The 26530-nt window shown below is 41.9% G+C and overlaps 1 protein-coding gene across 7 annotated transcripts in view; it reads left to right on the forward strand.

Moving 5' to 3' along the window:
• The window catches only part of elavl4 (ELAV like neuron-specific RNA binding protein 4), a 122726-nt gene extending 114823 nt beyond the window's left edge, over positions 1 to 7903 (forward strand). For 5 of the 7 annotated variants that reach the window (XM_048539615.1, XM_048539616.1, XM_048539618.2 and 2 more), the window contains 2 exons: positions 4311 to 4349; positions 5414 to 7903. In XM_048539615.1, the coding sequence (XP_048395572.1) occupies positions 4311 to 4349; positions 5414 to 5741 (367 nt within the window). In that variant the 3' untranslated portion in view covers positions 5742 to 7903. The remainder of the gene's footprint in view (positions 1 to 4310; positions 4350 to 5413) is intronic. The other 2 variants (XM_048539619.1, XM_048539620.1) reach the window with 1 other exon arrangement.
• The last annotated feature ends 18627 nt before the right edge of the window (positions 7904 to 26530 follow it).

The following is a 26530-nucleotide window of genomic DNA, read 5'->3' on the forward strand; positions in this document are numbered from 1 at the left end:
TTTTGAAGCTTGTGAAGTCCACGTTGATACCATTGGGCTGCAGGGTTCCGAAGTGGAATATGAGTTGCTGTTCATGCAACCTTCGGGTGGCATCATTGTAGCACTGCAGGAGGCTCAGGGTGGACAGGTCATCTGAGGAAAGGGAGGGGGAGTTAAAATGGTTCGCGACTGGGAGGTGCAGTTGTTTATTGCGAACCGAGCGGAGGTGTTTTGCAAAGCGGTCCCCAAGCCTCCGCTTGGTTTCCCCAGTGGTAGCCTGGCATAACTTGTCTCATTCGCTGAAGAGAGCTAGCAGCATGAGTAATTAAAAATAACTTGGATATATTCCAGAGTCCTGAGGGAGGCAAGGGAGGAGATTTCTGAGACCTTGACAGAGATTTTGCATTCTCAATACAAGATTGAATTTGTATTCAAGATTGTATTTTCTTTAGCCACAAATGAGGTCCCAGAGACTGAATAGTAGCCAATATTGTTCCTTTGTTTAAGAAGGGCAAAAGGGATATTCCAGGAAATTACACGCCAGTGAGCCTTACATTAGTGGTCGGGAAATTATTGGAGATTCTAGGGAGATTTGAAAAATAATGGATTCATTAGGGGGAGTCAGCATGGTGGGAGAGGTCTTATGTTACAAAATTGATTGAGATTTTTGAGGAAGTGACAAAGAACTTTGAGGTATCACGGTGTGGAGCTGGAGGAGCACAGCGGGCCGGGTAGCATCAGAGGGGCAGGCAAGTTGATGTTTCGTGTCGGAGTCCTGCTCCTCTGGCGTTGCCTGGCCTGCTGTGTTCCTCCAGCTCCACATTGTGTCATCTCTGACTCCAGGATTGACAGTTCTTACTCTCTCAAAGGCGATTGAGGGTTTGGCAGTGGATTTTGTCGACCTGGACTTTGCCAAATGGTAGGTTGGTCCAGAAAATTAAGTTCCAATGGATCCATGGTGAGTTGATTAGTTGATTACAAAATTGAATTGGTCTTAGAATACAGAGAGTACTTGTGGAGGAGTGTTTACTGACTGGAGGTCTGTGACCAGTAATGTTCTTCAAGGATCAATGCTAGGACCTCTGTTAATTGATTCGAATGACATGAAATTACAGATGACATGAAAATTGGAGGAGTTGTGGAAAGTGAGGAATGTATCAAGGGATACAGGATGATAAAGATCCGTTAAAAAGTTGTGGGGAGAATTGGCGAATGGAGTTCAATCCAGATAAGTATGAGTTGATGCATTTTGGGAAGTCAAATGCAGAAGGAAAGTATACTGTAAATGGCAGCATCCTGAGGAGCTTTGATATTCAGATGGATCTTGGGGTACAAGTTCATTGCTCACTGAAAGTGGGAACACAAGTGAATAAGATGGTAAAGAAGGCATGCTGCATGCTTGATTTCATTGGTCAGGGCACTGAGAATAATTATTGGCAAGTCATGATGCACCAGTATAAAACTTTATTTAGACTGCATTTGGAGTTGTGTGCACAGTTCTGGTCACCACACTAAAGGAAGACCATGGAGGCTTTGCAGACGATGCAAAAGAAGTTTACCAGGATGTTACCTGGATTGAATTTTATTAGCTAAGAGGAGAGGTTGGACAATCTTGGATTGTTTTTGCCACAGCACTGGAGGCTGAGGGGCAACCAAATGGAAACGTAAGTTTCAGGTCAGATGGGGAAAGTTTAAAGGAAATGTATGAGGTATGTTTTTACACAGAGGGTGATAGGTACCTGGAATGTGCTGCAGGGAGATCTGGTTGAAGCAACATTTTAAGAAGCATTTAGATAGACAGATGAACTGGCAGGTGAGATAACTCCACAGAGGCCAGTATAGTATTTGACACTGATCCGCCTTCCTTGGAGCCAGCTATCAGAATGAACAGAAGCCCTGACACTCCTGTTTATATCTGTCAGCTAGGGCTCCCAGAGTGGACCAGGTTAACAGCTCCAATAAGGGAACACATATTCTATTGGGTTCACCTTGCTAATCTTGTTACAATTGGTACATTTCTCCCCCTCTACGTCTGGGGAGATAGGCTTGTTCTTTTCTTTTTTTTAGCCTATCCAAGGGCATTTTCGCAACAGATCCAGTTCCTCCAACTCAGCCTCGGATATGGGCGATGCGTACTGGACTCTAGCCTGCTTCTTGCGCTTGAAGGGCCTCGGAAGAAATTCATCCTCCTCTTTAGGTGGTCAAGCCGTTGAAGCTGTGTCCATCTCAGACTCCAAAGTTTCTTTGATGCTAGATGGTGTGGGAGAACCTTTGGGTTCCTACAGTCATTTCAGTTCTGAGGGGCTGGGTATGTTTTGCTCCCGTCTCATTTGTGCGTTTGCAGCTTTCATGTGGTCCATGTGCTTAGTAAGGGTCGCCTCACCTACCCAAACGGGGCGACACGGTGGCTCGGTGGTTGGCGCTGCGGCCTCATAGCGCCGGGAGCCTGGGTTCGGTTCCGGCCTTGGGCGGCTGTCTGTGCGGGGTTTGCGCGTTTTCCCCCTGTCTGCGTGGGTTTCCTCTGGATGCTCCGGTGTCCTCCCACAATCCAAAGATACAGAATTGGCTGGCCAACAGAAGACAGCGAGTGGTAGTAGAAGGAAAATATTCTGCCTGGAAGTCAGTGGTGAGTGGAGTTCCACAGGGCTCTGTCCTTGGGCCTCTACTGTTTGTAATTTTTATTAATGACTTGGATGAGGGGATTGAAGGATGGGTCAGCAAGTTTGCAGACGACACAAAGGTCGGAGGTGTCGTTGACAGTGTAGAGGGCTGTTGTAGGCTGCAGCGGGACATTGACAGGATGCAGAGATGGGCTGAGAGGTGGCAGATGGAGTACAACTTGGATAAATGCGAGGTGTTGCATTTTGGAAGGTCGAATTTGAAAGCTGGGTACAGGATTAAGGATAGGATTCTTGGCAGCGTGGAGGAACAGAGGGATCTTGGTGTGCAGATACATAGATCCCTTAAAATGGCCACCCAAGTGGACAGGGTTGTTAAGAAAGCATATGGTGTTTTGGCTTTCATTAACAGGGGGATTGAGTTTAAGAGTCGTGAGATCTTGTTGCAGCTCTATAAAACTTTGGTTAGACCGCACTTGGAATACTGCGTCCAGTTCTGGGCGCCCTATTATAGGAAAGATGTGGATGCTTTGGAGAGGGTTCAGAGGAGGTTTACCAGGATGCTGCCTGGACTGGAGGGCTTATCTTATGAAGAGAGGTTGACTGAGCTCGGTCGCTTTTCATTGGAGAAAAGGAGGAGGAGAGGGGACCTAATTGAGGTATACAAGATAATGAGAGGCATAGATAGAGTTGATAGCCAGAGACTATTTCCCAGGGCAGAAATGGCTAGCACGAGGGGTCATAGTTTTAAGCTGGTTGGTGGAAAGTATAGAGGGGATGTCAGAGGCAGGTTCTGTACACAGAGAGTTGTGAGAGCATGGAATGCGTTGCCAGCAGCAGTTGTGGAAGCAAGGTCATTGGGGTCATTTAAGAGACTGCTGGACATGTATATGGTCACAGAAATTTGAGGGTGCATACATGAGGATCAATGGTCGGCACAACATTGTGGGCTGAAGGGCCTGTTCTGTGCTGTACTGTTCTATGTTCTATGTTCTATGTTCTATTAATGAGAAGGGGCTAGAAGTCCTGAGGTAAATAAAGCAAAGTGAAAGTTGTAAAGATGCAATTGTAAGCTGGAAACAGTGCAATGGCACACAGATACCTGATTCAGTTAGCTGGAGCTCCTTCAAATTCTGCTTTATTACTCTTACATATCAATACCTAAGGTTTTAGCAGCAATTTTGATGAAACTTCTAACAATTAACATTTAAAAAGCTTTGGGGCACGAATTTCAAAACAAGATCTCAAGGTATTTACATTTATTCATAAAAAGGCCGCCTGCATCTGGCAAGCACCTCTGCCACCAGCTATGCCTTTAAAATGGCAGCTGAAACAAATGGAATGGTAATCCCATTGCCACAATTGAATTGTCCACCTAATGGTTTCACCTCACAGGCAGAATTAAATCACTTCTTTTTTACGGGCTTTTTTATGCTAGCTATGTTTCAATTAAATACCGGATCTACATTCAATAGAATAAAGGTACTTTATTCTTTATAGAACAAATGTATTTAATAATCAGGGCATTTTTGCCCTCTGTAAAGGTAAAGATGCCATATCAAGATGAAAATCTTTATTGGGGAATGTTAGTTACTGGATTATATCCTTTGGAAGTTCTAACTCTCTTGCTCAAAATGGACCATTTAGCAGGAGTTCCATTGAATGAGTTGCCATCTGTGAAACATTAACCCAAGGACCTCCTTCTCTTTTCAGGCTGGACAATTTGCTTAATATGGCCTATGGCGTAAAGAGGTAATTAAAACTCCATAGACTGCCAGATGTCCATGTTGGCACAGATTATTAATTTGTTTTGACTAACTTCTTTCATTTCTTTCACCAGCATGTCAGACATTTTTTTTTCAGACTTTAGTTCTTTCCGTTCTGTAAAAAAAACCCATATCTCTTTTGTTTACACACTTCTTTAATTTGCAGGTTGTTCTATTCACTTGATTCAGGTGCAACAGCTGCAAATGATGTGGTTCAAAAATGCTGGCGAGCAAGCACATTGGCTACTGGTACTGATTGAGTTTAAAGAATAAGATGACGGCAATAATTTCCTTGTATCATAATCAATGAGAAGCAAATATGCAGCAAACTACCAAATAGATGCCCTGAATACATCACTTATGCATTCCTTTATTGGAAATGTTAGAAATCATTTCATAAGCTTTTCAGCTGTATAAAGAAACTGTGTGCACCTTTATCATAATGTTGGGAATTTGTGCAGTTCTGTTCCTTTCCCAGTGTTGCCTGCTTTATTATTAAGGTCAGGTTACATTGTAAATTATTAGGACTTCAAATGCAGCTTGATTTTCTTTTTAAAGACGTATTTTTAAAAAGAATTATATATTACTGGAAAGGGTATTAGAACAGATATAACCAGCCTTTGTTTATTTGAAATTCAGTTTAAACTGATTTTGTCTCATTCGCAATAATTCTGCAATATATATAAATCACACGGGAAACTCAAGGTTAAATATGTGTGTGTGGAAAAGCTGAAATTTGAAGCTTCAACAAATTTCTTAGAATGACTGCTGCTTTTCAAAAGCTGTCTTGAAAACATAACAAATTGAAAAATACGAAAATGAAATTATGAACTGTTCTGATCAATAAGGAAAATACACACATAAACTGTAATGAACAGCTTAATATACAATAAAAATAAGTATTAGAATAATTATGTTAAATGTTCACTGTAATATGTTGAAGACTAATCTAATTTCATATTAGAAGTATATCCAAAATGTCATCTTCTTCAACTATAGGTTGATCTAATCTCACAAATATCCAAAGTGTCAGCTTTCTTTGTTTAACAGATTCTCCCCAATTACAATTGATGGCATGACCAGCCTTGTTGGAATGAATATTCCTGGACACACTGGGACAGGCTGGTGTATCTTCGTCTACAACCTTTCACCTGACTCAGATGAAAGTGTTCTCTGGCAGCTGTTTGGACCATTTGGAGCAGTAAACAATGTCAAGGTCATTCGTGATTTTAGCACAAACAAATGCAAGGGATTTGGGTTTGTCACTATGACAAACTATGATGAAGCCGCCATGGCAATTGCAAGCCTAAATGGATACCGCTTGGGTGATAGAGTTCTGCAAGTATCATTCAAAACCAACAAAACCCACAAGTCTTGAAGTGCAGATGTAGTGTTACATTCATGAACAAATGGAACTTAAAAGGCTTATACTAAAAATGGACTTCATAAGCCAGTGTTGCCTAAGTATTAACATAGGATATCCTGCAATCAAGCAGGAAATGATTTTATAATGCTAGAAAACTTTGATGCATTGAATGTTCTTTCATAGCTGTTGTTGTTCAAAATATTCATAGATAAAATGTGCAGGAATTTTTACCCAACCTGCTACTTTTTCTACCTTCTTTGAAGGTGGACCTTTTTAAGTCACCCATTCACATTTAAAAGGTGGAAATACATTTGACAGTTTTGAAGAAAAACTTCTCAAAAAGATTACATTTGAATTGATTTGTTAAAACAGCCACCATCCCCACCCCAACTCCCCCCACCCAACTCCCACCAATCCTATTCGAGAAACAGATCTGCTGAAGCACTTCTGCAAATGTTTTAGTTATTCCCTTTCCTTGGAATCATGTAAACATGAAGTATTTCCTGGTTGGGAAGGGGAATAGGGGGACCTGATGACATGACTTAACTTAAACAATGTTGCCAAAGAGATGGTCTCTTTGCTGAAAATGGGTTTCAAAAGATCTATTTTTATAATAAAAAAGGAGAATTTTTACAGGATCTGGATTTGAAAAAGAATATTTTGACTGGCAAATATGGGGGATAAAGGACAACTTTGTCACGTTCATACTGTACTGGTACTTTTTAGGATCAAGGTGTATGTTTTAAATTGGGATGTAGGTTGTTTTTTTGAACGATGGGAAAAAACAGATGATCATATCTTTCGTAAAGTAATAATTGGGAGCGATCTCCCCAGGCACACAGTTCCCCACAGTCAAAACCCAAAAGCAAGGAGATTAGTTGCTAGAAAGTTTTTTTAAAGTCATCAGTAACAGCCGGGCAATATCATTAAAATTGAAGTTTTCACGTAAAATAAATATAAAAACTTCCTTTGTCGAAGCAGTAGGTAGGTGCTAATGAAATTGCATATCTTTAAACTCTAGGTATGAACATACACATTACTTGTTTATCTGAACTGTTGTTACTTGTTTGTGTTGGATTTGTTGACAACTTTGATTCCATTGTAGTCCTTGATAATTCCATTTTGACAGACGGGACACTATTGGTATTGTTTCATTCAATCATTTATTTATTTTATTGCCGATCTGATGCATTTGCCAAATTAAATTTAGCTAGTTAGTTATTTGTTTATTTTATCTATTGAAAAATGTTTCTTAAGTTTGTGTCATGTATATAAAGATTGATTTGTTTTTATTTATAAATTGTACGAACTTGGTTGTTTTGTTAATATGGCAAAATGGTTCCAGGCGATACTAAGTGAGACTTAAGTATCTAAGTATTTACTTGTGCAGAAATAACAAAATATTGTTTAATATATTGTCATGTTGGTTGTGAATATTTTTTCTTCATATTAGGGATGGGCAGGTTGCTTTTATTTTCCATTATGCAGAGAGGAAAATTGAGTTACGGGAACAAAATGGCTGAGGGAGGGCTCTCCTTAGTCCAAGTGCACTGATAACTTTAGTATGTTGTGCTTTGTAAGAGTAAAAAGGTCATGCTCTTCCTTGGGTACTAGAAAAGTTACTCGCTATGCATAATATAGTTGATAGTTAAATTTGCTATTGCTTTTGTCTTGTTAACCTTTTCAATAACGTTGTCTCAATGGTATTGTTGTTATGGTTAATGTGCTTATTTTGTGCATTTTTCATGCTAAACCCACTAACTGCATGTAAAGGAATAATTTTACATTAAAGGTGGACTTATAGTGAGCAAGTATGTAAGAATGCATCATATAACTTTTCACTAAAAATGCTAGACTAGAACCCTCATGCAATGTTCAGGGATTATACTATATTACCATCTGCTGTGAATGAGCTGAATTGTTGGGAGAGTTTGCTGCATTTACTGAGCATTAGTGGGGAAGGCATGTAAAATTTTCTCTACAATGTGTTTGTTTCATTGGGATATTTCTAGGACCAGACAGTAAAATATACACTTCAATAATTATGAATGACTTAATGTTAGCATAGCTAATTTAGATTATTTCTGAAAGCAGCTGTAAATGTTTTTTCATAAAACTGTTGTGTTGAATTATTTGTAATTTTAATGTCGAAAAATAAACTGGAGTGGGCAGAACCTTATCATCTACTTGCCACTTTTTTTGCGTTCTCACATTGCTTCAGCGCCAGATTTGTGGATAATGATGCCTTAACTGAACCTTATTGACAGACTACTGGTAGTTTAATGGAGTTTTGTAAATTCTTTTCTAAGAAGATTTTAGCATACAATGTAAAGCTAATTACTATTTTTCCTTATTCCTCTCCCTTCTGTATTACAAGGATATTGGCATGATTGCTGGTGTTTAAAGCAGTAAAGAGATTGCTGTGTTTTTGGGGTCTCATTTCTGACGGTTTTCTGATTGGAACATTAGGATGTATTTAAAATTACAGTAAGGATCCAAACTGCATTAGTTTCACTACAGCACTATCTCCATTTCCCTCAGCGTATATAGCCGGCTCTCTCTTAGACGTGGAATTTCCCTGTGAGTCTGCTGTGCATTGACTCTCTAAATCCCATCTCCAGGGCACAGCTTTTCATATCCTTCATCCTTGACTGTGAGAGTCAAGCAAGTCAACAATGGGATTCCTCATCATTTCAAACTTCTACCAAATGCACAACACTGTGAACCGCACACACGCTGCTTGGAAAGTCATATCAGCAATCTGCATTGTTCATCAATAGGTAAAGCCTCCACTCCAACAATGTTCAAATTATATGTGACTCTTACATACTAGAGAATCAGCAAGCCAATGTACACATTTCCTGTACATTGTGTCTAGCCTCATTGTTGTTCACATTGAAGTACAGCACCTTTGCTGCTGTGATCGAGGTCCTCAGGCCTTATAGGGATGGCTGTTGGCAGACAAGAGGTAACTTCTCCAAACTTGTCTTATGGCACTTTTACCAAACAGTTGGTATTATGCAGGTCAAAGGGACGACACTGCTCAAGCTTCAACCAGGCCCATATTACACCATAGCTTCCTTAAGATGAGGTTTTCATGTCAGGGCCATTCTGGTGGAACCTTGTAGTGTAGCCCAGAAAGTGTGTCCTGCATCATTGCAGTATGCTGACAATGGGATACCCTGGATCCAGACAAAATATGGAATGACAATAATCTCCTAAGAATGAAGAAACTGAGGGTCAAGAGGAAGATGGTCCAAGGGAGCATTACAGAGCATCGTTGAGCTTGTAAAACCAGAGACAACCTAATTGAAATCTGCTTCCAAGATGAATGAACTGGTCCGGACATCATTTATTTTCATTCTTTTGGAGGATGATCAATATAACTGCCTCAAGGTCATCTCCCTGGAAAGATCTCCTTGCTCCAGTCTCAGCATAACTGAAATTCTTATCACTGGCCTCCTGATAAATATCCTCTACATCCGATCCAAGTTCTTTTCTGTCGTGTCATGCCTAGAATTGAATGCAATATTCCAGCTGCATTTTCTCCCTTACAGCCCATGGACTTGATTTCTGCTAACAAATCTATACATTCCTTCAACAGTCAGTAAACACAGCATCAATTGTAGTTTACAGTAGAAATGCTATAATGAAGAAATCTTCCCAGCAGAAGTAAATGGGACTTTTAAATTAAGTTTGTCCCTCCAGGTCAAACTAAAATGCATTCAAACAGGCCTTTTAATGCAAATTAATTGTTAATTACAGGTTAGGACAGTGAGAATACTTTTAGTCAGCATAGGAAGGTAGGATGAGCAGTGAACATGGTCCAAATCTCAGCAAGGAAGGATGTATTAAATCTGATGTCATTTAGACAATAGATCTTTTGAGATCTACCTGGTTGATGTTGAACTCATAGTGCCAGGTGGTTTATACCAGAGTGTATAAAACTGAAATAGAAATGTAAATGATGACAACTTTTAGAGCATCTGACCAAGGTTAGGATCAATAACCTTTCTGAAATATAGTCGAAGTCTTTGCTTCAGTTAATAACAAATGAAAACAGAAATTGCTGGTAAAACTCAGCAGGTCTGGCAGCATCTGTGAAGAGAGCTCAGAGTTAACATTTCGGGTGAAGTGACCCTTTCTCAGAACTAATGGTAGCTAGGCAAATGTCGATTTATATGCAGAAAATAGAATGGAGCGAGGGCTTTGGGAGTAAAAAACAGGCCGGGATAGAGCCCAAAGAAAGAGAAGAGCAATTGGACAGACGAAGGAGTGGATAACGATCTGGCAAGGAGGGTGTATAGCCATAAGTGGGGACTGTTAGTAGCTAACAATGGGTTGTGTATAATAGCAGACTATGAGATAACAAAGCCTGGCATGTGGGGGTTGGAGTAAGGACATGGGCGAGCTCAAGCCCAAAAGTTGTTGAACATGATATTTAATCCAGAAGACTGCAGGGTCCCCAAGTGGAAAATGAGGTGCTGTTCTTCCAGCTTGTGCTGAGCCTCACTGGAGCACTGCAGCAAGCCTGAGGCAGAGATGTTGACCAGGGAATAGGATGGTATGTTGAAGTGGCAGGCAACTGGAAGCTCAGGGTCTATTTTTACCAACAGAATGTGGGTGTTCTACGAAGCAGTCACCCAGTTTATGCTTTGTTTCCTCAATGTAGTGGAGACCACATTGTTAGCAGTGAATGCAGTTGACTAGATTGTATGAAGCACTGCTTCACCTGGAAGGTGTGCTTGTGCCCTTGGATACTGAGGAGGGAGGAAGTAAATGGACAGGTGTTACACCATCTGCAATTGCAGGGGAAGGGGCTATTGAAGGTGATGTTGGGAGGGAGGAAGAGTAGACCAGAGTGTCACAGAGGGACGATCCCAATGTAAGGCTGACAAGGGAGGGGAGAGTGTCTGGTGGTGGCATCTCACTGGAGGTGGCAGAAATGGTGGCTAATGATCCTCTGAATGTGGATACTAGTAAAATGGTAGGTAAGGAGAAGGCTGCTCCGACTGCTGAACGGAAGATAGTGGCCAAATTGCAGGCGATCGGTCGGATCCGGCTGAGAGCCGTGTCAACAACGATGCTGGGGACTCCTTGGCTGAGGAAGAAGGTTGACATTTCAGAGGCTCTTTTGTCAAAATTGGCATCAACAGAAAAGATGCAATGGAGACAGAGGAACTGGGAGAATGGAAGAGAGTCTTTACAGGAAGCAGAGTGTGAGGATGTATAGTCAAGGTAACTGTGGGAGTTGGTGGGTTTGTAGGGATACTCGTGGCCAACCTACCCACAGAAATGGAAACAGAGATGTCAAGGAAGGATAGGGAAGAGTCAGAGATGGACCGGGTGAAAGTGAGGGCAGGGTGGAAACTGGAAGCAAAATCGATAAACTTTTCCAATTCCAGATGAGACAGGGAAGCAGCAGCAATGATATCATCGATATATTGGAGAAAGAGTTGTGAGTGGGGGCCAGAATAGGACGGAACAAGGAATGTTCCACCTCCTCCGCAAAGAGACAGGCATAGCTCAGGCCAATGCCTGTAGCCATGTCTACCTATCTGACCTGAAGCAAACGAGAGGAGTTAAAAGAGAAATTGTTCAGGTTTCAGTTAATATTAGGCCATAGCAACAATTAAAGTATTTTATCCTAATTATCCAAGCAAATCTGTCTATGGTGATTGAATTTTCTTCAGAAACATTGTTTACATCTTCAAACATTGCAGAGTTGACATTAAATTACTAGTTTGGAAGCATCAATGGAAACAGATGTTTGGTATGACACAAATACCAGAGGGGGAATTTTTACAGAGAAGGCGAGATAGGTTTGCATGCAAAGAAGGAGTTAAGTCGGAGATTGACATCAAGTTGGAATCCTGTTGTAACACTAATGTGAAGGCCAGCATTGTTTCCATGTTATAATATGATGTTAATGCCTGTGTACCAGTCACTAGTGATTGTGCAGATTGCTGCCACCAATCTTCCATCCAATGCTAATCTAAATGGCTGTTCTGTGGTGGGAAGATGAGCCATAAATAAGTCACAGCAGAGAAGGCTTTTTTTAAAGATAACAGGATGTAGTTTATTAATCTCAGTAACTATGTTCAGGTTACATTACCACTTTGGCATATTAAATATAACAAACAAGCAGTTGTTGACACATGTACATTCATATGGGGACTGTGCCCAGCTGTTACTGCCTGATGCTCCACTTGGTGCTTATGTTGTGTAGAGTGGGCAGAGTTTAAGAGATTAACTGTTCCATATCCGTAAACTTATGTAAACCCTCCCAAACTTCTGCCCCTTAGTTAACCCATTATACAATGGTATGAATAACAATATTACAATTACAAATATCTGTTCTCCCTCAAGTCTCTAGCTTCAGAAGTTTAAGCAAACTGGTGATTTGACATTTCTTCTAGAATCCATTTGTTTTATACTTGAAAGATCTACATATCATTGGCTTGAAGATGGTTGCATTTGATGGTGATCTGCAGCTGGAGTGATTTCTGAACAATTACTGTTACGATGTTTCTCATTGAGTTGTCCCAGTCAAACATTAATGGAAGATGATTGTGCGGAGAGTCAAATTTCCTGTGGTTCCTTCAGAATATGAGCAACGTGTGATTGTTGCTGGCCTGACAATCCTTGGACAATGATACCATTTCTGTCAAGGTCCCTTATGCACATCCATTGCTCTTGAATCCAGGTGTTGAAACAGGTATAGTAACACCTATCATAGTGAGTAGCCTGCAGCTATTGATAAATCTTCTCCCTGTTAGAAGCAATTTTAAAGTCCTTTGGACTCAAGTGTGGAATCAGCCTCTTTGGAAGGAACTGACGTTAAATCTTCAGTTTTCTCCCCATCAGTAGTTCTAATGACGATAAACCACATAAGAGTGAGATAGGCCACAGATTTAACAGAGCTATATAAATGTCATTTAATTTTCGAAAGGCAGTTGACTATCTGTACCCCATGCACAGCCTGGCTGTTTGACTGTGGATATCTTGGTGAGCTGGTTACACATTGAAATCAGAAGTGACTGTAAACTGGCTGAAAGACTTGGCCACATTTAGAGTACTGTGTGAAATTCTGGTTGCCCTGCTGTAGGAAGCATGTTATTAAACTGGAAAGGGTGCAAAAAAGATTTACAAAAATGTTACCGAGACTGGAGGGTTGGGGTTATAAGAGACTTAGTAGGCTGGGACTTTTTTGCCTGGAGTGTAGGAAGATGAAGGATGACCTTATATTGATTTATATTAAATCATGAGGGGCATGGATAAGATGGATAGCCAAGATCTTTTCCCCAGGATAGGGAAGCCCAAGACCAGAGGGCATAGGTTTAAGGTGAGAGGGAAAAGATTTAAAAGGAACCTGAGAGGCAACTTTTTCACACAGAGAGTGGTGCATATATCGAACAAGCTGCCACAGGAAGTAGTAGATGCAAGTATCGTTACAGCATTGAAAAGACATATGAACAGGTACATGGATAGGAAGGATTTAGAGAGATATAGGCCAAACACAGGCAAATGGGACTAGTTCAGTTTAGGAAACCTGGTTGGCATGGACAAGTTTGGCCCAAGGATCAGATTCCATGCTGTATGATTCTAACTCTATGAAAACCATAAGACCATAAGACATTGGAGTGGAAGTAAGGCCATTCGGCCCATCAAGTCCACTCCGCCAATTAAATCATGGCTGATGGGCATTTCAACTCCACTTCCCTGCGCTCTCCCCGTAGCCCTTGATTCCTTCTGAGATCAAGAATTTGTCGATCTCTGCCTTGAAGGCATCCAACGTCCTGGCCTCCACTGCATTCTGCGGCAATGAATTCCAACAGCCCACCACTCTCTGGCTGAAGAAATGTCATCTCATTTCAGTTTTAAATTTACCCCCTCTAATTTTAAGGCTGTGCCCATGGGTCCTAGTCTCCCCACCTAACGGAAACAACTTCCTAGCATCCACCCCTTCTAAACCAGACATTATCTTGTAAGTTTCGATTAGATCTCCCCTCATCCTTCTAAACTCTAATGATTACAATCCCAGGATCCTTAGCCGTTCATCATATGTTAAACCTACCATTCCAGGGATCATCCGTGTGAATCTCCGCTGGACACGCTCCAGGGCTAGTATGTCCTTCCTGAGGTGTGGGGCCCAAAATTGGACACAGTATTCTAAATGGGGCCTAACTCGAGCTTTATAAAGCTTCAGAAGCACATCGCTGCTTTTATATTCCAACCCTCTTGAGATAAATGACAACATTACATTCGCTTTCTTAATCACGGACTCTACCTGCAAATTAACCTTTAGAGAATGCTGGACCAACACTCCCAGATCCCTTTGTACTTCTGCTTTGCGAATTTTCTCACCATATAGAAAATAGTCCATGCCTGTATTCTTGTTTCCAAAGTGCAAAACCTCACATTTACAAATGTGGACAATTATCAGATACAGCGACATCAGGGATCCCATATGTAGTAAACATTTCATGTAAAACCCTGACAACTGCATCTGTGGTGATGGCATATAACTCTTTTAACTTCAATCAACCATGAAAACATCATCAACAATCAAGTAAGATCATCTATCTAACATTAGTATATTGGTTCCTACTTGTTTCCATGACCTGATAGGGAAAATTGTGGGGATCAATGTCTCAGTTTTCAAGCCTGTGAATAGCACAAGCTGCACAGTCAGCTATCCGTGTTCACTTTCTTTTGAGATCCCTGGTCTAAACTTATGCCTGAACCCTGACTCTGTGCTTGATAATGCCTAAGTGTCCCGGTGTAATTAATCAAGGACATGATCTCTGAGGGAGTTGGAATGACCGTTTCATCACCAAACACTAAAAAGTCCACCAGTAATGGTAAAATATGTTAATGCTCAAAATAAGTCTTCATAGCCAATCAGTGGACTTTTGGTCTGACCAACATCCAACACAATATCAATGAATGGCAACACATGCTGTGTCCTTTATTTTGTTCCCGTTGAATTTAATAGTCTGCTTTGGGTTACTGGCCACTGTATCCTTGTGCACTGAGTATTCAATTCAAGTTCCCCAATGAATATCTTCTAAAATGTTGTGAGGCAGTCCACAGTTGTTTTTTGGAGAGGGCATCTGCTGTCATTTTTAGCTTCCCTTGGATATTTTTATTCTTGTGGGCAAACCTCATAAGTTGGGGATCAACCCTTTATATTCATGGAGTCATCCTTGCCAGATCTTTATCATTGAACAAAGAGGCCATAGTTTATGGTCCCTCTCTGTGAGAACTTTCAGTCCGAGAATCTAGTCTTAAAATCTCTTACGTACTCATATGACCAAGAGGTTTTATATATAGCTGCGCAGCTTGTCAACATCTATCACAGTTTCAATACAGCAAACAATTAACATGGAGTGCATGAATTGGCTAAATATTAACTGCAGTCCACTAACTGAATAGAATTGTATTAGTTGATTGTATAACATGTAATATAACCCGCAGCTTATAATAAAATATAGCACTCCAGCTGATATCAGTTATGTGTCTCTAGTGTCTTAAAGGAAACAGTTCACAGATCAAATTTATTAACTGTGGTAGCTTTCATTTTAAATTCTGAAAAACACTCTTTTTAAAATTCACAATGCAGGTGACAAAATGACTCTGGTCACAGTAGATTACAACAACCACAAGATTTTTTGATGTCATAGCATTGCAAATCATTAACTTGACTTATTTATAGCTAATGTTGATGTTTCAACACACTGAAGTTCTCAAAGAAGCTAATTTGATAGATGCAGAACTGTAAGTTTTAAATGCTTTTAACTAAAAGTGCATTAATCATTTTTTTTTTGCCTGTTGGGATGTTCAAAAAACCCAATTAAGTACCTTCTGAAAATAAGTAATTGATGACTGTTGGAATGCATTGAGGCGAGTCTGCCCATTTGAACATGGCAAGGTCACAGAACAGCAATGGTTGTTTTGGTGGTATTGGCTAAGAAGAAGATAACAGAGAAACATTACTGCTTTTCTTCAAAAAGTGTCCTGGGTGATGTGGAGCTGGGTGGAGAGGGTATCGGTGTTCACGCAGAATTTAAACACTGGTACTATCTATTTGGTGCATGACTGATGATGGATTAATCAGAACAAGGTCTAAAGTCAAAGTAGCAAGATGAGTCAATGAATGTGCCTCCTTGTTGGAATGCAACCAATTGCACCCAAGTCTCACTAAGGGGGCCATATCATAGTGCAGCTGAGTTCATCATCAAAAAGGATTCCATTCCATCAATCTGCAAGTTATCTGTGATCACTAGTTCCAGTTCTCAGAGGTGAACACACAGTATCTTGGGACCTGCCATCTACAAGTGGCAAAAGTGAACAGGAATCAGACAGAAGCTACTCTTGGAACACAAATGAACTGCTTGCATTGCACGTTGAGAACTTTTATGTTTGTGCTTTGTTTGAGGATCCAGATACCTTACAAAGATGGCTACAGGAGGACAAGAGCTAACTTCTGCAACCATGGCTGATGTCTCCATTACATAACCCCCAACTAAGGTGGAGCATAGATATAAAGCAGCCCATTCTTAACCCTGGACCATGGTGATGTAGACAATAAGCCTGCTGAAGATGAGTTTCAAATGCTTTGATTGGTTAGAGGGCCTTACAATATACCCTTGACAGGGTTGCCGCATATTCCTAGCATGCTGTATTCTGCATAATTGAAGCAGGCAAAGTGGTGATGTGATGGCTGTTGAGGAAATGGGACAGTAAGATCAGTCTTCAGAGGAAGATTAGGACGTTGAGCACAAGGAACATCAATTTCGGCATGATACAGCCCAGTACATTGGCTGATGCAAAACCAGACAGAACAGCATTGATAACATGATAATAAAATGTGAGGCTGGATGAACACAGCAGGCCAAGCAGCATCTCAGGAGCACAAAAGCTGAAGTTTCGGGCCTAGACCCTTCATCAGAGAGGGGGATGGGGAGAGGGAACTGGAATAAATAGGGAGAGAGGGGGAGGCGGACCGAAGATGGAGAGTAAAGAAGATAGGTGGAGAGAGTGTAGGTGGGGAGGTAGGGAGGGGATAGGTCAGTCCAGGGAAGACGGACAGGTCAAGGAGGTGGGATGAGGTTAGTAGGTAGCTGGGGGTGCGGCTTGGGGTGGGAGGAAGGGATGGGTGAGAGGAAGAACCGGTTAGGGAGGCAGAGACAGGTTGGACTGGTTTTGGGATGCAGTGGGTGGAGGGGAAGAGCTGGGCTGGTTGTGTGGTGCAGTGGGGGGAGGGGACGAACTGGGCTGGTTTAGGGATGCAGTAGGAGAAGGGGAGATTTTGAAACTGGTGAAGTCCACATTGATACCATATGGCTGCAGGGTTCCCAGGCGGAATATGAGTTGCTGTTCCTGCAACCTTCGGGTGGCATCATTGTGGCACTGCAGGAGGCCCATGATGGACATGTCCATCATGGGCCTCCTGCAGTGCCACAATGATGTCACCCGAAGGTTGCAGGAACAGCAACTCATATTCCGCCTGGGAACCCTGCAGCCATATGGTATCAATGTGGACTTCACCAGTTTCAAAATCTCCCCTTCTCCTACTGCATCCCTAAACCAGCCCAGTTCGTCCCCTCCCCCCACTGCACCACACAACCAGCCCAGCTCTTCCCCTCCACCCACTGCATCCCAAAACCAGTCCAACCTGTCTCTGCCTCCCTAACCGGTTCTTCCTCTCACCCATCCCTTCCTCCCACCCCAAGCCGCACCCCCAGCTACCTACTAACCTCATCCCACCTCCTTGACCTGTCCGTCTTCCCTGGACTGACCTATCCCCTCCCTACCTCCCCACCTACACTCTCTCCACCTATCTTCTTTACTCTCCATCTTCGGTCCGCCTCCCCCTCTCTCCCTATTTATTCCAGTTCCCTCTCCCCATCCCCCTCTCTGATGAAGGGTCTAGACCCGAAACGTCAGCTTTTGTGCTCCTGAGATGCTGCTTGGCCTGCTGTGTTCATCCAGCCTCACATTTTATTATCTTGGAATTCTCCAGCATCTGCAGTTCCCATTATCTCTGATAGCATTGATACCATGTTCTAGTAGATGAAAGCTGACAGCAGTGATCAATTATTGACAATGAAAGTGTTGGCACTCAACACTCAATACAATGCATTTGTGTTCCAAGATGCAAAAGTAGCTTTGTTTGATTCCTGTTCACTTTTGCCATTTATAAATAAAAGTTAATCTTTTGAAGCATTTGAAAGCTTTCCTACACACGATGGTCCCACATTCATCTCTGATGAGATACTCAGCTGTTCAGAAAAGCATAGCAATGACTTAGAGAGGCCTGCAATATAGGAAGTGGCCAAGGATGAGTAAGTTGTGTGGCCTGTTACTTAAACAGCCATAGGTGTGGGAATGTGCAGTTGTATGTGCAAGGAAGTGTCTGCCTCAAAAGCAACATTGGTTTGCAGCTGATAGTAGGAACTGCAGATGTTGGAGAATCTGAGATAACAAGGTGTAGAGCTGGGGTCTAGGCCTGAAGCATCAGCTTTCCTGCTCCTCCAATGCTGCATGGCCTGCTGTGTTTATCCAGCTCTACACCTTGTTATCTCTTGGTTTGCAGCTGCTGTGGCACTACATTGCTGGTGATGAATGAGAGAAATGGGTTTACATTGGGTGAGAGGGGTGCAGTAGGTAGCTAATGAGGTAAATTTGGGATGATTGCATGAGAAACCTCTCTAATGCTAGCAAGAAGAAACCCTTCATGAAACTTGAAAATGATCTTTTGCCAAAATATAATAAGATGCAGCCCATGCTGCTTGATAAGATCTGCCAATCTGTAGGAAATACAGCCCAATTACCTAGTATCACATAATAATAAAATTCATACACCATGTTACTTCTTTGTGTGATAGGCAAGTTTTATTTTAGTTTAACAGCAGCATCCTATTAGTGTTGAATACTATCCATGTTGCTACTGAATAGTAACAGTATGAAACAGTTAGCTTCACCTCTGTGCAAAACTTTGAGATACCCTACCCTCCAAGGAAGTGCACTGGGCACTTTTCATTGCCAAAAATGACAGTCTGTCACTGTATGATATGCGATGAGAAATCATCTGATCAGTGTCAATATAGGAAGGCTTTGCTGCACCTTATTTCAGCATCAAGCTTGTACTGTCAACCAATGATTTGGGCCCTTTTTTAAAAATTAATTCATGGGATGTAGATATCATTGGTTGGACCAGCATTTTTTGCCCATTCTTAGTTGCCCTTGAGAAGGTGGTGGTGAGCTGCCTTCTTGAAATACGTAGTCCATTTGGTATAGGTAGACCGACAATGCTGCTAAGAAGGGAAATCCAGGATTTTCATCCAGTTGCACCGAAAGAACAGCAGGTGGATGGTGAGTGCCTTGGAGGAGAACTTGCATGTGGTGGTGTCCCCATGTATCTGCTGCTCTTGTGCTTGTATGGAAATGCTATTTACTGTCAGGGGGCAATGGTTGGATTCTCTGTTGGTGCAGATGATCATTAATGGCAATTTGTGTGGTACAAATGGCGTTTGCCACTTGTTTGCTCAAAATTGGATAGCGTCCAGGTCTTGTTGCATTTGTACATCGACTGCTTCAATGTCTGAGGAGTTGCGAATAGTGCTGAACATTGTACAGTCATCAGCAAACATCCCCACTTCTGACCTTGTGATAGAAGAAAGGCCATTGATGAAATAGCTGAGAAAGCAGCTGTTTGGGCATGGGGCACGAACCTGAGGAACTCCTACAGCAATGTACTGGAACTGAGATGACTGACTTCCTACAATCACAACCACCTTTCTTTGTGGCCAGTCCAAGCTTGGAAAATTCATAACACAAGATTCATCTTTATGATTCTATGACTAGATGACATTTGCTAAATGAGCTTGAACATATAGAGAATTGTGCTGATAGTCAATTCAGGTAGTTAGATGGTCTAGCATTGCAGTGCACTTATGAGTAGTAGAAGTTACATATATTAATAGACTGGGCTTTGTTCTTTGCAGATGGTAAGAAAATACTCACACAAAGTGTATGTTTCAGCTCAGCAAAATTGGTGACAGCCATTTACAGTTCATTTCTCAGGGCAATTTCTGAACCAGAGTCAAACTGCCTGACTTAAAATTTAAACAATGCTTGGTGGTTAACTGTCAGTCATCATCAACCAATGTATTCTTCATGATAATGCTTCTTACCTACCTGAATCCACTTGCCATTGTTGTTTTCCACATATATTGATACTTCTTATAAATTGTCCTGGTGAGTGCAAGACAAAAAGCTTCAATAAATGTGTCTGTTTTTCAGCAATAATGAATTTCAATGTTGCAAAAACAAAAGAATTACATTATTTTTGCATGGATTTTGTTCCCTTAATTTTCCACAGTGAGTGGCGCTAATGTACAAAATACCCAAATATGACACTTTAATAAGTGTTGAGGGATAGAACAAACCTGCAAGCAAACATATTATGAAAACCAAAAGAATTGTGGATGCTGTAAGTCAGGGTCAGAAACAGAAGTTGCTGGAAAAGCTCAGCAGGTCTGGCAGCGTCTGTGAAAAGAAACTCAGAGTTAATTTTTCAGGTCCGGTGAGCCATCCTCAGAGCTGAGCAAACATATTATAGTGTTAATATTGCTAAACATTTTATTAACAATCATCCTTATGCTTAAATTCAAAACAGTTTGAGTTTCTCAGCATCAAATAATGTTACTAAAAGTGACTATTCAGCTTAAAGCTTTAAAATATGTCAACAGGCGATAGCCTGATGGTATAATGTGATATAGCACTACTCCATAAATGGAGCAACTCAGTTGCAGCTGTTATTTGCACTCATGCCTCTCCTAAATGTCAAATTGTTGGTTTAATTTAGGTTGTTGGGAGATAGGACTTTGCAAAGGGTTGTACCAATCCAAAAAAAAAATTAAATGGCAGAGCTTTCAGTTTGGAACATTTTCCAAAGTATTTCCAATGGCTAGCCACAGAGCAGCTCTGCCAAAGACCAGGCCAACAAAAATACTCATTGTCTCAAAAGGACTGCCATCTGGGAGGCGACACAGCAAAGAAAGTTTTTCAAAATGACATTCTCAAACCAACACATGGTACCGAATCATGTTAGCATACTGTATGCAAATAAATTTTGTACTAGACTAAATGTTTGTCCCCTTTCTTCATCACTATCCTTACAAATGCCCTAGTGAGTGCAAAATTAAAACTTTGGCAAAATGTACTTTTCAGCAATACTCAAGTTCTGAACTATCAGATGATTATTTTTACTTCAACACAGCTGAAGAAAAAATATTAAGCAGAACTAAGTGGTTATGAGGTTACTAGACTACAGCATTAACCACAGGCCATGGCATGTAAGTTGACCCAAAATGGAGAAAGATCCCAGTCCTTCTCTCCTTTTATAGAACATAGAACATTACAGCACAGTACAGGCCCTTTGGCCCTCGATGTTGTGCCGACCTGTCATATTGATCTGAAGCCCATCTAACCTACACTATTCCATGTACGTCCATATGCTTGTCCAATGATGACTTAAATGTACCTAAAGTTGGCGAATCTACTACCGTTGCAGGCAAAGCATTCAATTCCCTCACTACTCTCTGAGTTAAGAAACTACCTCTGACATCTGTCCTATATCTTTCACCCCTCAATTTAAAGCTATGCCCCCTTGTGCTCACCGTCACCATCCTAGGAGAAAGGCTCTCCCTATCCACCCTATCTAACCCTCTGATTATTTTATATGTTTCAATTAAGTCACCTCTCAACCTTCTTCTCTCTAATGAAAACAGCCTCAAGTCCCTCAGCCTTTCCTCGTAAGACCTTCCCTCCATACCAGGCAACATCCTAGTAAATCTCCTCTGCACCCTTTCCAAAGCTTCCACATCCTTCTTATAATGCGGTGACCAGAACTGTACGCAATACTCCAAGTGCGGCCGCACCAGAGTTTTGTACAGCTTCACCATAACCTCTTGGTTCCGGAACTCGATCCCTCTATTAATAAAAGCTAAAACACTGTATGCCTTCTTAACAGCCCTGTCAACCTGGGTGGCAACTTTCAAGGATCTGTGTACATGGACACCGAGATCTCTCTGCTCATCTACACTGCTAAGAATCTTACCATGAGCCCTGTACTTTGCCTTCCGGTTACTCTTACCAAAGTGCATCACCTCACACTTGTCTGCATTAAACTCCATTTGCCACCTCTCAGCCCAGCTCTGCAGCTTATCTATGTCTCTCTGCAACCTAAAGCATCCTTCGTCACTATCCACAACTCCACCGACCTTAGTGTCGTCTGCAAATTTACTAACCCATCCTTCTACGCCCTCATCCAGGTCATTTATAAAAATGACAAACAGCAGTGGACCCAACACTGACCCTTGCGGTACACCACTAGTAACTGGTCTCCAGGATGAACATTTCCCATCAACTACCACCTTCTGTCTTCTTTCAGCAAGCCAATTTCTGACCCAAACTGCTATATCTCCCACAATTCCATTCCTCTGCATTTTGTACAATAGCCTACTGTGGGGAACCATATCGAATGCCTTGCTGAAATCCATATACACCACATCAACCGGTTTACTCTCATCTACCTGTTTGGTCACCTTCTCAAAGAACTCAATAAGGTTTGTGAGGCACGACCTACACTTCGCAAAACCGTGCTGACTATCCCTAATCAGTTTATTCTTTTCTAGATGATTATAAATCCTATCCCTTATAACCTTTTCCAACACTTTACCAACAACCGAGGTAAGGCTCACTGGTCTATAATTACCAGGGTTGTCTCTACTCCCCTTCTTGAACAGGGGAACCACATTTGCTATTCTCCAGTCATCTGGCACTATTCCTGTAGACAATGACGAGTTAAAGAGTTAGGATTTCTCCTAAGAATTACTAAACTGACATTAGGAATCATTTGACTTCAATTTTCACCTCAGGAATGCATGTTTTACTCACCCTTTTCTCCTCAGCAGGGAATACAGGCCCTGTTGCCAAGAAAATTTGCAGGACGTTAAGACTTGCCTGCACAGACCATACTGTACATGGTGAACAACAAACAGAAACCGGTCCTCTGGCAAAACCAAGGAATTATGAAGCTGATTTCAAACTATAAGTCAAAACATTTATTGACTCATCAAATAACAGTGCTGCACTTTATCATTAGACTCTGATCCTTATGATGATGCTATAGCCAAAGTAACTCAAAATAAAGTCAATGATCTCTTTGCATTAGCTATTCAAATATTTTGATTATAGTTAAAGGTATCTTTATAGAATTAATTAATTCAACAAAACATGTCACTTCAATAAATTTGCATTGCCTGTCTTTTTTGACACATAGCAAACTATTGACCAAAATTGAAGGTTCACATTTTGTTTTCAGTGATAGCTTTTGAAATCAATATTTTTATTTAAGAAGCCAATGAAAACCATAAACCATATACTTTGGTAACTACTTTCTCAATATATTCTGCCACCTTCAACAATCTTTTCACATGGACTGTCTTCATTTCTCTTTGTCTTTATAACTGTGCCTCTTCAATCCTTTCTGCTAAAGAGCATTACCTCATGTTTTTCAATGTATTAATGAACTGCAGTGGTTCTTGTATTCTAGCTCTTTTGAAATGAATGCAAGCATTGCATTTTCCTTCTAATTGCCAACTGAACCTGAAGAGAATCCGAAACTAGGACTCCCAAGTCCCTTTGTGTTTCACATCTCCAAAGCCTTTAGCCATTTAGAAAATAGTCTACGATTCTATTCTTCCTACCAAGGTGCATAACCTCACACTTTTCCACATTGTCTTCCATCTGCCAATTCAGTGGCCCCTCTCTTAGCCTGTTCAAGTCCTTCTGCAGCCTCCCTGCTCCCTCAACATTATCTGTAAACCCATCTACCTTTGTGTCATCTGCAAACTTATCAACAATGCCCTCAGTTCCATCGTCCAGATTGTAAATATATAACATGAATAGTTCGTCTAGTCCGTCATCCTCCGACACTTCCGCCATCTACAATCTGACCCCACTACCCAAGACATTTTTCCATCCCCACCCTTGTCTGCTTTCCGGAGAGACCACTCTCTCCGTGACTCCCTTGTTCGCTCCACACTGCCCTCCAACCCCACCACACCCGGCACCTTCCCCTGCAACCACAGGAAATGCTACACTTGCCCCCACACCTCCTCCCTCACCCCTATCCCAGGCCCCAAGATGACATTCCATATTAAGCAGAGGTTGACCTGCACATCTGCCAATGTGGTATACTGCATCCACTGTACCCGGTGTGGCTTCCTCTACATTGGGGAAACCAAGCGGAGGCTTGGAGACCGCTTTGCAGAACACCTCCGCTCAGTTCGCAACAGACAACTGCACCTCCCAGTCGCAAACCATTTCCACTCCCCCTCCCATTCTTTAGATGACATGTCCATCATGGGCCTCCTGCAATGCCACAATGATGCCACCCGAAGGTTGCAGGAACAGCAACTCATATTCCGCCTGGGAACCCTGCAGCCTAATGGTATCAATGTGGACTTCACCAGTTTCAAAATCTCCCCTTCCCCAACTGCATCCCTAAACCGGCCCAGTTCGTCCCCTCCCCCCCACTGCACCACACAACCAGCCCAGCTCTTCCCCTCCACCCACTGCATCCCAAAACCAGTCCAACCTGTCTCTGCCTCCCTAACCTGTTCTTCCTCTCACCCACCCCTTCCTCCCACCCCAAGCCGCACCCCCATCTACCTACTAACCTCATCCCACCTCCTTGACCTGTCCGTCTTCCCTGGACTGACCTATCCCCTCCCTACCTCCCCACCTATACTCTCTCCACCTATCTTCTTTTCTCTCCATCTTCGGTCCGCCTCCCCCTCTCTCCCTATTTATTCCAGAACCCTCACCCCATCCCCCTCTCTGATGAAGGGTCTAGGCCCGAAAAGTCAGCTTTTGTGCTCCTGAGATGCTGCTTGGCCTGCTGTGTTCATCCAGCCTCACATTTTATTAACATGAATAGTTGTGTTCCCAACACTGGTCCCTGTGGAACCCCAGTGGACACTGCCAGCCATCCTGACAAAGACTCCTTTAACCCTACTGTCTGCCTTTCCCAATCAGCCAATCCTCTACCCATGCCAGTACCTTGTCCCTAACATCATGGGCTCTTGTCTTATTTAGCTGCCACCTGTGTGACACCTTGTCAAAGGTCTTCTGGAAATCCAAAAAGATCACGTCCACTGCCTCTCCTTTACCTCTTCAAGGAATTTTAACACATTTGTCAGGCACGACCTACCCTTGTCAAAGCCATCTGACCCAGCTCTATTTCACTAAGGATTCCAAGTTCTCTGCAATCTCGTTCTGAACAATGGGCTCTTAAAATATTACCAATCAGCCAGGTCAGGCATCTGGCCTATAAGTTCCTGTATCCTGCCACTTACCCTTCTTAAAGAGTGGTACTACATTTTCCAGTCCTCTGGGACCCTCTCTATCTCCAGTGATTCCTGAAATATCTCCCCCATGCCTCAACTTCCTTCTCTATTGATATTCTTTTCTAACACTGATACAAAGTGTCTATTCTGGTATTTCTTTGTTCCCCAGGGCTACTTCTGCAGCTTCATTTTCCAGTGGTACAACATTCACGTTTGCCTCTCTCTTACCATTTTGATATCTAAAAACAGTCTTGCAATCTTCTTTTATCTTACAAGCTAACTTACTCTCATATTCCATTTTCTTCCCCCTATTTCTTTGTTAAGTTTTCTTCTGTTGGTTTTTAGAAGCTTCCCAATCCTCTGGCTTCCCATTAAGCTTCACTATATTGTAAGCTTCTTCTTTTGCCTTTATGCTGTCCCTGACTTCCCTTGTCAGCCTTAGCTGCCGAGAGTATGTTTCTTCTTCCTTAGGGTGAATTTCTGCTGTGCCTCCCGAATTACCCCCAGAAACTCCTGCCATTGCTGCTCCACCACTGTCTTCCCTGCTAGGCTCTCCTTCCAATCAATTCTGGCCAGCTCTTCCCTTATGTCTTCGTGGCTTTAATCTGATTTAAGCTGCTCCCTCTCAAATTGTAAGGTAAATTCTATCATATTATGATTACCTACCCTAGGGTTTCCTTCACCCTAAACTCCATAATCAAGTCTGCCTCATTACACACCATGAAATCCAGAATTGGCTCTTTCCTAGTGGGCTCTACCACAAGTGCCTCCAAACAAACCATCTCATAGACATTCCAAGAATTATTTTTCTTGAGATCTGTTACTTATCCGATTTTCCCAATTCACCTGATATTGAAGTTCCCCATGATTATTGTAACGGTGCCTTTCTTACGTGCCTCTTCTATCACATCCTGATTACTGCTTGATGGCCTATAAACAACTTCCATCAAGGTATAATTTCCTTTGCAGTTCCTCAATTCAATCCACACAGATTCTATGCCTTCCAATTCTATGTCACTTCTTGCTATCGATTTAATTTGCTTTCTTACTAACAAGGCAATGCTTCCCCCTCTGCCCACCTGCCCGTCCTTTTGATAGGATGTTTTTCCTTGGATATTTAATTCCCAGCCCTGATCCCCATGCAGCCACATCACAGTGATACCCACAACATCGAACCTGCCAATTTTAACCTGCATGACATGCCCATTTACCTTGTTTTACATAGTGCGCATATTTAAGTACAACACCCACAGTCCCACTGAGCCCTTCGCCCCTTTAACTTAACATGTATGTGAAATCATTCTCCCCACTATTTAGTTTAAAGCCCTATCCACAGCCTGGTTATGCAATTCACCAAGACTCAGCATGATTCAGGTG

This window comes from Stegostoma tigrinum, chromosome 8, assembly GCF_030684315.1.
Source record: "Stegostoma tigrinum isolate sSteTig4 chromosome 8, sSteTig4.hap1, whole genome shotgun sequence".
NCBI lineage: Eukaryota > Metazoa > Chordata > Chondrichthyes > Orectolobiformes > Stegostomatidae > Stegostoma > Stegostoma tigrinum.